Source organism: Chiloscyllium plagiosum, unplaced genomic scaffold (assembly GCF_037043375.1).
Source record: "Chiloscyllium plagiosum isolate Xiang-an unplaced genomic scaffold, Cpla_swu_hap1 HiC_scaffold_8, whole genome shotgun sequence".
In the NCBI taxonomy this organism is placed as follows: Eukaryota; Metazoa; Chordata; class Chondrichthyes; order Orectolobiformes; family Hemiscylliidae; genus Chiloscyllium; species Chiloscyllium plagiosum.
In genome coordinates this window covers 27,340,221-27,357,271 of record NW_028270146.1, presented here as the reverse complement: position 1 = coordinate 27,357,271, position 17,051 = coordinate 27,340,221, and the positions used below count along the sequence as shown (strand labels likewise).

The window sequence follows — 17,051 nt, the reverse complement described above, 5'->3', positions numbered from 1 at the left end:
AATAGCAAGCCTTACATCTGTGGCTTGCCCTAACAATTTACGAACAGCACTAGCTGTTTCAACTACTCAAACTGTCCCTTCGCAGTTAAGTTTAATGAAAATTCAATTAACTTATTAGCTATGTTGTATTTAAATGCAAATTTCACTTCCAGTGAACAGTAAAATAACATTTGACATCCTTGTTCACTGAAGGGATGTTGATTTTATTCGTATGAATTGAAAGACTTTTTTGCTCAATATTTCAGTTGTCTCCATTTACATGTTATTGAACAATGTGTTCACCTTTAGCTGCTTCCAGACGTGGTGACCTTGAAATCTTGGGATATTGCATGTTGCAGTGGCTCAGTGGGAGACTTCCCTGGGAGGATAATCTTAAGGATGCCAACTATGTCAGAGATGAAAAAATCAAGTAAGAATTTGTTGGATTCCATCTTTAACTTGCTTATGCAGTTCTCCATAAGCATTAACTTGGCTTTATCTTTCCTGTGGTAATGGAGTGACTCTTTTCACTGTACCCTACTATATTTAAATTACCTGCTCCACTGTTGTTGTTCTGTACATCTACAGTACTCCATTAGTGTAATTGCTCCTAGCAGTTAGTGTAATAGGATAATCTTAAGGATTCCAACTATGTCAGAGATGGAAAATTCAAGAATCGAATGAATGCCATCTTGAACTTAAGAGGAGGAGATAACAAATAGTGAAAGAATTAGGAATTCGACATAATCAAGATTGTCCTGACAATGCAAAATCTAACTCATTCAAAAATTATGGGAACAGACAGGAAATTTAAGTTAATGTCACAATCAGATCACCATAAAACAGGCTTGGTTTGAATGCTCCGAATAGGCATTACAGATTACTGTAGCCAAGGACCACATGAGCACAATGACCCAATCTGTTTCTCGTATTGACATTTCTATGCATCTACCCAATCTGAAATCCTCTTGATAGCATTTTGGCCTCTTGCACCTCGCCTATTTATTTCTATCCAGATTGAGGCAGTTTGCTTTGTTAAAGGGATTGTACCAATTTAAATTGGTATAAAGTGATATATAAATTGGCTGGTAAATAAAGGGATATAACCTGGTGTTCAAATTTATTGTAGAGGCAATTCAGATTTTATTGTAATGAGTGACTAGTCAAAGTTTTCCTTCCTTCATGCCTTAAAGGTGATGACTACTGTGACTTTTCTATGAGTGATAAAGAACTGATGCATTTTGATCATGTAAAGCTTGAACACTGAGGATTATTCTCCATTTTCCAAAATCATGGAATTGCAAATGTCATCCTGCACTTCATCTTAATTTCTGATTTGGGACTGTTCCTCATGTCTTGAAAGAGGTAGTACTGTGAACATAAATTGAAATTTTATTTAATATATATATATTTTAATTTCCTATATTAGATACAAAGGAGACATTCCAGGTTTAATAGAGAAATGCTTTCCTTGCAAAAATAAGCCAGGTATGAAATTCAAACTTTGTTTATAATTAGATAAAAGTCAAATGCTATGGATGCTGGAAATCTGAAATGAAAAGAATGCTGGAGAAACTGAGCATGTCTGGCAGCATATAGGGAGAGAGAAACAGAGGAGTCATGCTGGTCTTGAAACTTACCTCAGTTTCTCTCTCCACAGATATGGTCAGTCCTGCTGAATTTCTCCACCACTTTGTAGTGGGCAACAAATGGGGGCTTGGGTAGGTGTTAGTGGTGGAATTGATGACTGACTCCGTTTACTCCTTAGTAGATCAGTCAATTTTCATAAACTACATTTTAAATCACCCTTTCCATCCAACTGTACTTGATTGAACTTGATTCAATTATCACAATTTTATCCAACAATGTTTGTTACAGCTGACATTGTGGTGTTCGGTTGCTACTTCACACATTGTGATAATTGACAATTTGACATAATTGTGATCATCTTGAGGGTAACGTTCTAACCTTGCTATGTTAATAATGCTAGTGTACTTGTTTTCAGCAATATTGAGAATTTGCCTGCTCGTTGGGGAGGAAATGAACTCTCAAGATGTCACCACACCATGTCATGGTATTCAGATAGGGGAATTGAAGTTGGACATGATGGCTTTGACCTAGAAGAATTTTGGTTTGGGGCATTGAAACAATTTAATACCAGTCTTGGTTGAGACTCTTAACCTGATGTGGTCAAAATTGGAACCTTTCTGATATACCTTTGCTCTGTGTTTTTGAGAAATTACCGCCTTTGATTTTGTTGTGAATAACCTGATAGCACTGCATCTGCCGAGTAATTGTCATTTATATTGTACAGAATTATGGATTTTTTTTTTAAAAAGTATGCATGAGATGATGGCATAATGGGGCATTTATTTTCCCTCCCTGTTGTCCGTAAGTGGTTGTGAGCTATTACCTTGAACCTCTCCTGTCCATATACTGTAGGTAGACCCATAATACTGTTCAGGAACATATTCCACAATTTTGACCCAGTGGTCCACACTGCAGAAGGGTCTACTCCAGAGGAAAATCAGGTGTTCCTTTTGGCTGCTTGTAGAATGCTATTGCTACTTGAATGTAAATTTGGATGACTGCTGGAGAAGTGGGGTTGAGAATGGGAGCCCTTACTTTGCCTTGTGAGCTAAACCTAATCAAAGATGAATTTCTCTAAGTTTAGCAGAATGCTGAACTACCATTTCAAGGAGTCTTAAAAATATTGTCCTCTGTCTTTAAGCTTATTTTTTATGTATTTGCTTATAAAACTCAAGATATAGTATCTGATGTTAGATGTGACTGTGTTTGGACAACACTTTCTGAAAAATCCCAAGTGCGATGAGCATTAATCTAACCGCCTAATTGTGATCGTAAAGTGCTCGCTTACATTTGCTTGAAGGGACAAATGTACTTTGCAAGCCTCACTGATCTTAAATTGGTGTTTGGTGTAATTCAAAAGGATAATGATGCCCAGTTTTGAACTAAACAAAAGCATAGATGTTAATAGTTCCCTGATGCATTTGCGATGGCAACACCTTGGACAATCTGCCGCCATTTTTTATGCAGTATCAATTGTTGCTCCCTTTTACATTTGAAATGTGTGCATCTGAGTACATGATAATAAGGTTCAACAGCACTCCTTGCAGCAGTATTCCAGTTCTGTATTACAAGCACTAAATATTTATTTCTTTAATGCAGCTGAGATGACAAAGTATTTTGAAGATGTACTATCTCTGGGGTACAAAGATAGACCCCAGTACCAGAGGCTGAGAGACATCCTCAAGCAAGGATTTAAATCTATCGGCTGCATAGATGATGGTGTTTTGGTTTCAGGAGCATCTTCCAATGGTGATGCACCAACAACATCCAAACAACAGGTACATTTTCTTTTGTAATGTTTTTTGCTCTAAAGCTTTGTGTTGACAATTGTGTAACAGTTAAAACAGCAAGGGGTAAGGAGGGAGGAAGCAGTGTGGTATGTAGATGTATTTAAAGCTATAAAAGAATAGGATCATTTGGATAAAAACTGATTCCAGCAGGTGAATGTTCACACTAAATATAAGAAATATGTATTGGGCAAGAGAAACTTTCACGCTCTAGGGCTTGACTGTGCTTTCAAGGTCATTGGTTGATGCAGAAATTAACTCAAAAATCAAGATCAATTTGTCTAGGTGTTCAAAAGAAAATGCAAGAAAGAAGTTGAGGACAGTATGACTAAAACTGCATGCTGGCTGCATTCCCTGTTATTGAGCATTCAAAATTAGAAAATCTTTTGACTAGTTCTTGGCACATGCTGAGCTTTGTTTAAAAAGTGAATGCAATTTTCCTGATTCATAATTTTAATACAATTCTAATTTGAGTTCCAGCTTGCTGCACTGAGAACTGGGTATCTCATTTGAATTAGTTCTGTTAAAACTCGAAGGAAAAGATACGTGGGTGGAACCAGTTTTATTTGCTCTTAATTAGTTCTCATTTGTCCTAGCAGTATTTCTACAGTCTGAGACACTTGTGGGACGAGGGCAAAACTCGCTGGCCACTATTTTGTAGCCGGTCCCTAGTTGCCCTTGAGAAGGTGGTGGTGAGCTGCCACCTTGAACCGCTGCAGTCCATATTCTGTAGGTTGGCCTACAGTGCCCTGAGGGAGGGAATTCCAGGATTTTGACTCAGTGACAGTTGCTACATTTTTGGAAATGTGGAAGAATATTAGTCTGTTCAAATGAGTTTTTAGAATGTTTGAGCACTAAGATGAAAAAGTAAAACTACTTGGGTAAGCAGTGTATCTAATCCTAACATATGCAAAACTATACATTTAGTGTGCAATTTTAGTTAAGCTTAGTTACTTGCAGTGAAACAGAAAATGTTGTAAAGTATCCAAGTGTTCTGTAATACATCGGAAATGATTTCATTGAATTGATTTTATTGAATTGATAGTTTCGTTCATTTTTAAAGGTGAAAGACTTTTCTGGATTCTGTCTTGGGACATTAGGATATTTCATTGGTTTAAGCAGGGTTAGATAACTGGAACATTTCCAACAGATATTAAAATTGTTTAGAAGCTGAAGGTCCTGGGCCGCCTCCATCACCAAACCCTAACCACTCGACACCTGGAGGAAGAACTCCTCAACTTCCACCTTGAGACCCTGCAACCACACAGAATTAATGTGGATTTGACCCGTTTCCTGATTTCCCCTCCCTCCCACCTTATTCCAGTTCCAAACCTCCAACTCAACCCCGCCCTCTTGACCTTTCCATCGTCCTCCCCATCTATCTGCTCCACCCTCCTCTCAGATGTATCACCTTCTCCCCAACCTTCATCAATCTTTCACATTCTAGGCTACCTTCCCCAGTCCCTGACCCATAAGCCTCAATCTTGATGACAGGCTTATGCCCAAAACATCGATTCTCTTCCTTGGATGTTGCCTGATCTCCTGTGCTTGTCCAGCACCACACTTTCGACATGAAAATTGTTCAGCCAAATTTTTACTCTGCGCTCTTAGGATGTACAATTTCAAAGAAGAGTAGTTGAGTGGCGTAACTAATATCATTTGTAAATGAACCTTGCTGAAACTGTTTATTTGGTTGTTGTCACGTAGCTATTTGAGGGTGCTTTACAACAGCAGTTATAGTTCAAAACAGTATCATTGTTCTCAGATCCTTTAAAGTGTGATAAAAATGTTGTGTTTTTTCCTGTCTAAATGCACTAATGCAATTTGAAGAAATTTCGAATGAAGTTTGAATAAACTCCTTTTGCACTTTAACTCGGAAGACCAGTTTTGGTCCATTTTTACAATGGATATATCATCTTTGGCAAGGAAACAGAAACAGGAGGCATGCAGAAGAAACAAGTTAAAAGCAGGAGCAGGAGTTTGACTCTTTCAAACCTATTCTGTAATCAAATAAGTTCATGGTTGATCTGATTGTAACCCCAAATCCACATGCCTGTCTAACATTTCACTCCCTTGCTTAAGAATGTCTGCATTTGCCTCAAGTATTCAAAGACCTTCCTTCCACCATCTTGTGACCTTCAGAGAATTTTATTGCCTCAACTCAGATTTTTAAACTGACTTCTAGCGCTAGATTCTCCCATAAGAGCAAATCTCCCCAATTCATCTGAAATGCTTAAGGATTTATGTTTCAATCGAGTCACCTTACTCTTGTAAACTCGAGTGAATGCAAGCCGAGCCTCTCCCAGCCTTTCCTCCTAATACCCTCACCCTTCCGTTAATCCTGCTTTGAACTAGAACCAACACATTTACATCCTTAAATAAATTGACCAATATGGTGCACGATACTCCAGATGCAGCCTCATCAGTGCAGTGTATAACTGCAGCTTAAAATTCCAACTGTTGTGTTCTATTCCCCTTGCAATAAATGACAGATTGCATTAGGTTTCCTAATTACTTGTTGTGCCTGCAAATTAACATATTGCTGTTTGTGCATGAGGACACCCAGATTCCTCTACATCTGAACTCGGCAATCTCTCTTCATATTATATGTTCCTTTCTCATTCTTAAAAAATACGAGTTGGATCATATAAAAACATCATGGATCTATGAAAGGGAAATCATGTTTGATAAACCTAGAGTTTGTCCTGACGAAGTATCTAGAAGCCTAGCTGGATAAGTAATTGATGTGTATTTGGGCATTCAGAAAGCTTTTGATAAAGATCCACATCAGAGGCTATTGTGTATGCCAATTCTTAATTCAGGCTTTGATTTCTCAGATAGGGAGCAAAGTAGGAACAAATGGGTCATTTTCAGGCTGCAAGGCATTGATAAAAGAGATACGACAAGGTTAAATACTTGGGACCCCAGCTGTATGGGGTATTTAAAGAATATGGGGAGAAAGCATAAAATTGGTGTTAACTTAGAGGATTAGCCATGATTGTTTTGAATGGTAGACTGGGCACAATAGCTGAATAACTTGTTCTTGAGTCCATGTTCTACATTTTCTGTGATTTCGAATAGCTTGTAACATTTTCCCCATGACAAAAGTTAAGCTAACTTGCTATAATTTCATGTTTTCTGTCTTTCCTCCTTTTTTGAATAGTTATATTTACTACCTTCAAATCTACTGAGACTGACCCTGAATTAAGAGAGTTTTGGAAAACTAAAACTCGTATTTTGATTATCTCACGAGCAATTCCTTTTCAAGCCCCAGGATAAGTTCCTCAGCATTGTCAGTCTGCAGCCTTAACAGTTTGCTGAATACAACTTCGGTGATTATCATTTTCCTGAGTTCCTTCAAACTTACCATTTTCAGATTTGGCGCTGCCTCTAAGTTGTTATTTATATCCTGTTTACTGAAGACTGATACAAAATACTTGATCTATTCACTTGTTATTTTCTTTTTTTTCCATTAATAATTCTTTCAATTTGCTTTCAATAGGACCAACCCTCACTTTGTTTGCTCTTTTCCTTTTAAATATTTGTGGAAACTCTTATCTGTTTTTATATTTCTCACTAGCTTTCTCTTGTACACTATTTTTTCCATTTAGCTATTATTTTGGTCGCTTTCTCATGTTTTTATATTCTTTCGAATCTTCTGTTCAACCATCCCTTCGCACGGAATCATGCCTTTTCTTTTAATTTGATGCTCTTTATACATTTCTAATCCATCTCAAATGGTGAGTCCCTCCATTTGAACTTTTCTTACAGCTGGTGTTTTTGTATTCTGTAGATTCTGAAATATCCTCTTAAATGTCTGCTGCTGCATCTGCATTGATCTGCTCTTGAACCTAATTTGCCAATTTGTTTAGCCAACTGTGCTTTCATGCCCTCAGAATTCTCCTTCTTTAAATTTTAAAGAAGTCTTGGACCACTCCTTTTCCCCTCAATTTGAATGTAGCATTGTCATATTATGGCTGCTACAACCTAAGGATGCCTTCACCGAAATCACAAATTAATCCTGTCTGTGCAATACCAGGTCTAGTATGTAGGCACGAAAAAACTAGGTAACTGTTCGAAGGGGGAAAAAAAACAATCAGTGCAGGGATGCTCTGTGGTCGTTCCCCTGAAAAACAGGTCTACTGGTTTGGATACTGTTGGAGGGACAACTTAATAGGGACATGCATTGGGGTACAGGTCTCTGGCACAGAGTCTGTCCCTGTTGCACAAAAGGGAAGGGGGGAAAGGAGGAGAGTGTTAGTCATTAGGGACTCAGTAGTTGAAGGTCAGATTGAAGGTTTGTTGGGAGCGAAAGAGACTCACAGTTGGTGTGTTGCCTCCCAGGTTCCAAGGTCCGTGATGTCTCAGATCGTGTCTTTGGGGTCCTGAAGGGAGAGGGTGACCAGCCCCAAGTCGTGGTCCACATAGGTAGAAAGAGGGATAGGGATGTAAGGCAGGATTTCAGGGAGCCAAAGTGGAAGCTGAGAGCTAGAACAAAGAGTTGTTATCTGTGGTTTATTACCTGTGCTACATGATAGCAAGGCAAGGAATAGGGAGAGATATCAGCTGAACATGTGACTGCAGGGATGGTGCGGAAGGGAGCATTTTAGCTTTATGGAGAACTGGGGCTCATTCTGGAGAATGTGGGACCTCTACAAACAGGACGGTCTTCACTTAAACCAGAGGGGTATTAATATCCTGGATGGGAAATTTGCTAGTGCTATTCAGATGGGTTTAAACTAGCTCAGCAGGGGAATGGGAACCTATGGTGTAGTTCCAGTGAATAGGAGGATGTGAGTAGGGAGGGTATGGACAAGGTTTCACGGTCACAGGAATGTGCTGGCCGACAGCTAGCTGGTTAGAAGTATGTCTACTTTCAATGCCAGGAATATCCGGAACAAGGTAGGTGAGCTTGCAGCATGGATAGGTACCTGGGACTTCGATGTTGAGGCCATTTCGGAGACATGGATAGAGCAGGGTTGGGAATGAATAATACAGGGTCCAGGGTTTAGAACTTTCATTAAGATCAGGAAAAGTGGTAAAAGATGGGAAGGTGTGGCTTTGTTCGTAAAGGACAGTATAATGGTGACTGAAAAAACTTTTGATGCGGACTCATCTACTGAGGTGGTATGGGCTGAGGTTAGAAACAGTAGAGGAGAGGTCACACTGCTGGGAGTTTTTTTTATATAGGCCTCCGCAAAGTTCCAGGGATGTGGAGGAAAGGATTGGCAGAAGAATTCTGTGTAGGAGTGAAAGGAACATGGTGGTGATTATGGGGACTTTAACTTCCCTAACATTGACTGGAAATGCTATAACTCCAGTACATCAAATGGATCAGTGTTTGTCCGGAGGGTTTCCTGACACAGTATGTTGAAGGGCCGACCAAAGAGGAAGCCACACTGGATCTGGTACTTGGTAATGAAGAGAAAGTGAGGACTGCAGATGCTGGAGGTCAGAGCTGAAAAATGTGTTTCCACCTATCGCATTCCCAATGCCCCTCCCCCAAGTCCTTCCTCCCTACCTTTTATCTTGGCCTGCTTGGCACACCTTCCTCATTCCTGAAGAAGGGCTTATGCCCGAAACATCGATTCTCCTGATCCTTGGAAGCTGCCTGATCTGCTGCGCTTTTCCAGCAACACGTTTTTCAGCTCGTACTTGGTAATGAACCAGGCTAGGTGTTTGATTTATTGGTAGGTGAGCACTTTGGAGAGAGTGACCATAATTGAGTTATATTTAGTTTAGCGATGGAAAGGGATAGGTACATGCCACAGGGCAAGAATTATAGAAAGAGGAAGGGCAATTATAATGCAATTATGGAAGACTTTGGAGGCAGAGAATGAGGTAGCAAAATGCAGGGCATGGGGACAATTGAAATGTGGAACTGGTTTTAGGAACAGAAATTGCATGTCCTTGATAGATATGTCCCTGTCAGGCAAGGAGGAAGTGAGAAGGTAAGGGAACCATAAAAAAAAATTAAGAAATTGTATCTCTTGTTAAGCGGAAGAGGAAGGCTTATGTGACAATGAGACAAGATGCTTCAGATGAGGAGATAGAGTTACAGATGAGCTAGGCAGGATTTAAACAGAGTTAAGAGCAGTAAGGAGGGGACATGAGCAGTCTTTAGCAGGTCAAATAAAGGAGAACCCTAAAGCTTTCTACAGGTATGTGAGGAATAAAAGGATGACTAGGATAGAAATAGGGCCAGTCAAAGACAGTAGTGGGAAGTTGTGTGTGGACCCTGTGGAAATCAGAGAGGTGCTAAATGAATATTTGTCATCTGTTTGACAAAGAATATTGCAGAGGAGAAGACTGAGATACAGGCCATTAGATTAGAAAGGAATGAGGTTAGTAAGGAACAGGTGTTATCAATTCTAGAAGGTGTGAAAGTAGATAAGTCCCCTGGGCTGGATGGGATTTATCCGAGGATTCTCTGGGAGGTTAGGGAGCAGATGGCGGAGCCTTTGGCCTTTATCTTTGAGTCGTCATTGTCTGCAGGGTAGTACCAGAGGACTGGAGGACTGCAAATGTTGTGCCCTTGTTCAAAAAGGACAGTAAATATGACCCAGGTAATTATAGACCAGTGAGTCTTGCGTCTGTTGTAGGAAAAGGTTTGGAAAGGATTATAACAGATAGGATTTATAATCATCTAGCAAGCAGCAGTTCGATTGGAGATAGTCAACATGGTTTCATCAAGGGCAGGTCGTGTCTCACAAACCTCAGTGAGTTTCTTTTGAAAAGATGACCAACAAGTGTGTAGATGAGGGTAGGGCAGTTGACGTGTACATAGACTTCAGTAAAGGCTTTGATAAGGTTCCACGTGGTAGGCTTTTGGAGAAAACGCAGAGGCATGGGATTGAGGGTGATTTAGCAGTTTGGATTAGAAACTAGCTTTCTGTAAGAAGGCAGCGAGTGGTGGTTGATGAAAAATATTCAGCCTGGAGACCGGTTACTAGTGGTGTGTCACAAGGATACATTTTGGGACCACTGCTGTTTGTAATTTTTATAAATGACTTGGATGTAGGCATAGGTGGATTGGTTAATAAATTTGCAGATGACGCTAAAGTTGGTGGAGTGGTGGACAGTGTGGAAGAATGTTTCAGGTTTCAGGGGGACTTGTATAAACTGCAGAATTGGGCTGTGAGGTGGCAAATGGAATTATATGCAGATAAATGTGAGGTGATTCACTTTGGGAAGAATAACAGAAAGGCAGAATACTGGATGAATGGAAAGATTCTTGGTAGTGTGGATGTGCGGAGCTATCCTGGTGTCTATGTACATAGGTCCCTGAAAGTTGCCACCTAGGTTGATAGTGCTATTAAGAAGGCATACGGTGTGTTAGGTTTTATTGTTAGAGGGATTGAGTTCCAGAGTCATGATGTCGCACTGCAACTGAACAAAATGTTAGCACGACCTCACTTGGAATATTGTGTACAGTTCTGGTCGCCCCATTACAGAAAGGATGTGGAAGCATTGGAAAAGTTGCAGAGGAGATTTACCAGGATATTGCCAAGTCTAGAGGGAAGGTCTTATGAGGAACGGTTGACGTACCTTTGGTCTGTTCTCATTGGAGAGAAGGCAGCTAAAAGGGGATTTAATAGAGACATACAAGATGAGCAGTGGATTAGATAGAGTGGACAGTGAGAGTCTTTTTCCAAGGATGATGATGTCAGCTTGTACGAGGGGGCATAGCTGCAAATTGAGGGGCGATAGCTTCAAAACAGATTCAGAGGCAGGTTCTTTACTCAGAGAGTGGTAAAGGAGTGGAATGCCAATGTAATTAACTCGGCCACATTAGGGGCATTTGGGTCAGCATACAGATGATGGGATAGTGTAGGGGAATGGGCTTAGATTAGTTCATAGGTTGGCACAACATCGAAGACCGAAAGGCCTGTTCTGCGCTGTACTGTTCTATATAACTATGTAATGCTCTCTGATCACCTCCAAAAACTATTCCAAAATCATTTTGTTGCCCCAAAATTTTTCTTCGAGAAGGTGACCAAGCAGGTGGATGAGCGTAAAGCGGTTGACGTGTATGTGGATTTCAGTAAGGTTCCACACGGTAGGCTATTGCACAGAATATGAAGACATGGGATTGAGGGCGATTTAGCAGTTTGGATCAGAAATTGGTTAGCTGAAAGAAGACAGAGGGTGGTGGTTGATGGGAAATAATCATGCTGGAGTTCAGTCACTAGTACTTTACTGCAAGGATGTGTTTTGGGTCCACTGCTGTTTGTCATTTTTATGCATGACCAGGATGAGGGCATAGAAAGATGGGTTAGTAAATTTGCTGATGACACTAAGGTCGGTGGGGTTGTGGATAGTCGCGAAGGATGTTGTAGGATACAGAGGGGCATAGATAAGCTGCAGAGCTGGGCTGAGAGGTGGCAAACTGTGTTTAATGTGGAAAAGTGTGAGGTGATTCACTTTGGAAGGAGTAAGAGGAATACAAAGTACTGGGCTAATGGTAAGATTCTTGGTCGTGTAGATGAGCAGAGAGATCTTGGTGTCCAGGTACATAGATCCTTGAAAGTTGCCACCCAGGTTGATAGGGTTGTTAAGAAGGCTTACAGTGTATTAGCTTTTATTGGTAGAAAGATTGAGTTTTGGAACCATGAGGTCATGCTACAACTGTGCAAAATTCTGGTGCGGCCGCACTTGGAGTATTGCATACAGTTCTGGTCACTGGAGTATAGGGAAGATGTGGAAGCTTTGGAAAAGGTTCAGAGGAGATTTACTAGGATGCTGCCTGGTATGGAGGGAAGGTCTTATGAGGAAAGGCTGAGGAACTTAAGGCAGTTTTCGTTAGAGAGAAGGTTGAGAGGTGACTTAATTGAGACATGCAAGATAATCAGAGGGTTAGATAGGTTGGACAATGAGCCTTTTTTCCTTGAATGGCGATGGCTAGCACGAGGCGACATAGCTTTAAATTGAGGCGTGATAGATATAGGACAGTTGTCAGAGGTAATTTCTTTACTCAGTAATCAGTGGAACTGCCTGCAACAGTTGTCGACTTGCCAAATTTAAGGGCATTTAAATGGTCATTGGATAGGCATATGGACAAGAATGGAATAGTACAGGTTACATGGGCTTCAAATTGGTTTCACAGGTCAGTGCAACATCAAGGGTCAAAGGGCCTGTACTGCGCTGTTATGTTCTATGAAGTCCTCAACTAGGCTACCTTTGCCTGACTAACTTCCAGTCGATACACAAAAAAATTCCTAGTATTTTTGCCATGCCTTTCTTTAAGGCTTTCGTTATTCTTCCTTTGTGCTCCATCTTACCATGTGGTTATTGTGAAGGGGCCTGTACATCATTACTATAAATGACTGCTTATCTCTCATTGAAATCACTTCAAACTGTTCCCGCATTGTGGTTTCCGAAACTTGGATCATCTCTTCCTATTGTACTGATGCCATCACTAGCTAATCCAGCAATTCCTCTGTCTTTCCTCATTTCCATTCATTGTTAAATGTCATACATTCTTCAAGAGCCTGAACACAGTTCAAGTCATTCTGCAGCCATGTCTTTACGCTGGTTACCAGATTGTTCTTAAGTTTTTGCTTACACTCTCAGTTCCCCTGTTTTGGTTTGATTGCTATGTGCATTCAGATACAGAGGCTTTTAGTTTTATCATTTTTCTCTTTGTAATTCCTGGTCTTTATTTATTGGTTGAATCATAGATCATGTTCTCCCTCCCTTTTAGTCACGGTGGCTATGTCATTTTCCATATGGGTATCTTTTTCTTTGGTGTTGATTTGTACTCTTGGATTCATAGCATCTTCCCAAATTTGATCCCCTGTCCCCAATATTTTTAGAATCTCTCTATTTCTCTCATTCAGCACTAAGTAGGATCACCAGCACCTGCATGGTTCAGGTGGAGACCATTCCATCTGTACAGATCTGACTTTCCCTCTGAATGTTCCCAAATTTTGAATATGTCTGTGAACTCTGAAAGCCATGTCCTTTTTCGGTGTTTCTGATTATTTGACACTTAGGTGAAAGCTTACAGGTTTTAAAAGCTTACAGGTTTGTGCTTTGCTGACATTTAATGCAAAAGAACAAGTTTGATTTGCTGGAAATGAGCTGAGGTTGATGCTTGGATTAAGTTATAATTGGGTAGATTTTGTTTTGACTACTGCAAATATTCGGCCGATTATTCCCAAATAAACTGGGTGAAGAGTAGAAGGAAAGTGCTTATTGGCCCAAAACAATTGGCCCATTTAGATTGAAGCCATTTGAGTAATTGATAAAGATCAGCTAAGAACCAACATTTCAGAGGCTGTCATTTAAACTACAGCAGATTCTGCAACATGTCAGTCTGAATGAAGCAGCTGACTATTGTAGAAAGATAACTGCCCAGACCAGTTCCATCAGCGTATATCATGTGTGCAAGCAATCCTTTGTTGCACTCAATAGACAGTAACTTTCATTTAAGTTTTCAAAAAGGTTTAGTTCCTCGTTTGACTTTTCTGCTTCTATCTGGTTACATCCGAACCATTTCTTCTGGAATCTATCAGGGAAAGCAAAGCTCTACATATACTTAAATTCATGCACAATGCTCAGCAAGTGTAACTTATTGGTTTGTGGATGACAACATTCTTTTCTGTAGCACGAATTGTGTAGAAAAATGCTACGCCAAAATATAAACAAATAATCGACAAGAAAGCAAGGTATTAGAAGAACAGGCCAAATGCTTGGTTAGAGAATTGGGTTTTAAAACCAATTTTCAGGGAGAATAGAGAGATGGTGAGATTTTAGACAAGGAATTCCAGGGCAACCAATGATTGGGCAATGTAACTTAATGTATAAGATAGCTGCTCAAAGAAATGCAAAGTTATTGCGTTGGAATTGGTGCATAAAGGGATAGAGTGATAGAGATGCTAGAGGCGTTAGACGATAAAGTCATGTAAGCACGTGTTTAATGAACATAAACGGGTTCATTAAATATAGTCAAGGCTGAGATAGCAGTTTTAATCAGTAAGAGGAAAAGGCAGGAAAACATAATTGAGGATTATCAGATGAACTATTATCTTATTGAATAGCAGAGCAGACTTGTGCTGAGTGGCTTACTTCTGCTCCTGCATGTTATGGTCATCCTAAATATGATGAGGGTGGAATACTAGGAGGTGGTGTGGCTCATTAAAGACCGATTAATGCGTGAAAAACGTGTTGCTGGAAAAGCGCAGCAGGAGAATCGACGTTTCAAGCATAAGCCCTTCTTCAGGAATGAGGAGGGTGTGCCAAGCAGGCTAAGATAAAAGGTAGGGAGGAGGGACTTGGGGGAGGGGCATTGGGAATGCGATAGGTGGAAGGAGGTTGAGGTGAGGGTGATAGGCCGGAGAGGGGGTGGGGGCGGAGAGGTCGGGAAGAAGATTGCAGGTCAAGAAGGCAGTGCTGAGTCCGAGGTTTGGGACTGAGATAAGGTGGGGGGAGGGGAAATGAGGAAGCTGGAGAAATCTGCATTCATCCCTTGTGGTTGGAGGGTTCCCAGGCGGAAGATGATGCGCTCTTCCACCAGGCGTCATGTTGCCATGGTCTGGCGATGGAGGAGGCCAAGGACCTCCTTGGATTTATAGTAAATGTCCGTGTTGAGTCAGTCGCCCGAGATAGAAATGGAGAGATCTAGGAAGGGGAGATAGGAGTCCAAGACGGTCCAGGTCAATTTGAGGTCGGGGTGGAAGGTAAAGTGGATGAACTGTTCAACCTCCTCATGGGACCACGGGGTAGCACCGATACAGTCATCGATGTGAAGGGTGGTGCCAGTGTAGCTGCGGAAGATGAACTGTTCCACATATCTGACAAAGAGGCAAGCATAGCTGGGACACATGCGGCTGCCTATGGCTACTCCTTTGGTTTGGAGGAAGTGGGAAGTTGTTCAGAGTGAGGGCCAGTTCCATTTCTATCTCGGGCGACCGACTCAACACGGACATTCACTATAAACCGACCGACTCCCACAGCTACCTAGATTACACCTCCTCCCACCCTGCCCCCTGTAAAAACGCTATCCCATATTCCCAATTCCTTCGCCTCCGCCGTATCTGCTTCCAGGAGGACCAATTCCAATACCGACCAACCCAGATGGCCTCCTTCTTCAAAGACTGCAATTTCCCCTCAGACGTGGTTGACGATGCTCTCCACCGCATCTCCTCCACTTCCCGCTCCTCCGCCCTTGAACCCTGCCCCTCCAATCGCCACCAGGACATAACCCCACTGGTCCTCACCTACCACCCCATCAACCTCCAGATACATCGTCTCATCCTTAGTCATTTCCGCCACCTCCAAACAGACCCCACCACCAAGGATATATTTCCCTCCCCTCCCGTTTCATCGTTCCGGAAAGACCACTCCCTCTGCGACTCCCTCGTCAGGTCCACACCCCCCACCAACCCAACCTCCACTCCCGGCACCTTCCCCTGCAAACGCAAGAAATGCAAAACTTGCGTCCGCACCTACCCCTTCACTTCCCTCCAAGGCCCCAAGGGATCCTTCCATATCCGTCACAAATTCTCCTGCACCTCCACACACATCATTTCCTGCATCCGCTGCACCCGATGTGGCCTCCTCTACATTGGGGAGACAGGCCACCTACTTGCGGAACGTTTCAGAGAACACCTCTGGGACACCCACACCAACCAACCCAACCGCCCTGTGGCTGAACACTTTAACTCCCCCTCCCACTCCGCCAAGGACATGCAGGTCCTTGGCCGCCTCCATCGCCAGACCATGGCAACACGTCGCCTGGAGGAAGAGCGCCTCATCTTCCGCCTAGGAACCCTCCAACCACAAGGGATGAATGTAGATTTCTCCAGCTTCCTCATTTTCCCCCTCCCCCTCAATTTATCTCAGTCCCAACCCTCGGACTCAGCACTGCCTTCTTGACCTGCAATCTTCTTCCTGACCTCTCCGCCCCCACCTCCTCTCTGGCCTATCACCCTCACCTTAACCTCCTTCCACCTATCGCATTGCCAACACCCCTCCCCCATGTCCCTCCTCCCTACCTTTTATCTTAGCCTGCTTGGCACACCTTCCTCATTCCTGAAGAAGGGCTTATGCCCAAAACGTCGATTCTCCTGCTCCTTGGATGCTGCCTGACCTACTGTGCTTTTCCAGCAACACATTTTTCAGCTCTTATCTCCAGCATCTGCTGTCCTCACTTTCTCCTAGATTAATGCATGAGCACATCTTGATGGCCAGCACTGTTATAGATAAATTAAATGGTGGTTGGTCAACCAGAAATCGTTAGAATAATTGATTGACAGATGTGTGGATGAGGATTTCATCAATTGATGAGGTGATGCAAAAGTTACAAGAACAAAATGTTCATTGTACTTTTAACCCATTTCATTTTCTTGCTGCACATAACTTGTTTAAAAAACAGCATAGCCATAGTGCTGAAATGAGCAGAAAATCTATTGCCAAGAATGCCCCAATGTTGAGTGGTTAGCCTGGACATCTATGATGGGGCTTGAATTCTCTACCTTTTGGGGAGGCATGATACCAGTTGAGCTAAACACTCATTTTATTGGAATGTGCTAATAAGGCAGAAGCACTAACTTTGTATTGTTGATGAACCAGGTAAATGTGGTAGTATTGAAAATATCTTCCACCTGGGCATAACTGATCAAACCTTTCTTCCAACCCTATAAAAGTAAGCGTTAGATACTGTGGTCTTAATGTGTTGAAGTATCTGAACTT

The 17,051-nt window shown here is 41.8% G+C and overlaps 1 protein-coding gene across 1 annotated transcript in view; it reads left to right on the top strand.

The window, feature by feature from the left end:
• The window catches only part of vrk1 (VRK serine/threonine kinase 1), a 65,010-nt gene that overhangs the window by 36,015 nt on the left and 11,944 nt on the right, over positions 1 to 17,051 (top strand). The window contains exons 9-11 of the mRNA XM_043697154.2: positions 289 to 409; positions 1,409 to 1,467; positions 3,169 to 3,347. Of these exons, the coding sequence (XP_043553089.1) occupies positions 289 to 409; positions 1,409 to 1,467; positions 3,169 to 3,347 (359 nt within the window). The remainder of the gene's footprint in view (positions 1 to 288; positions 410 to 1,408; positions 1,468 to 3,168; positions 3,348 to 17,051) is intronic.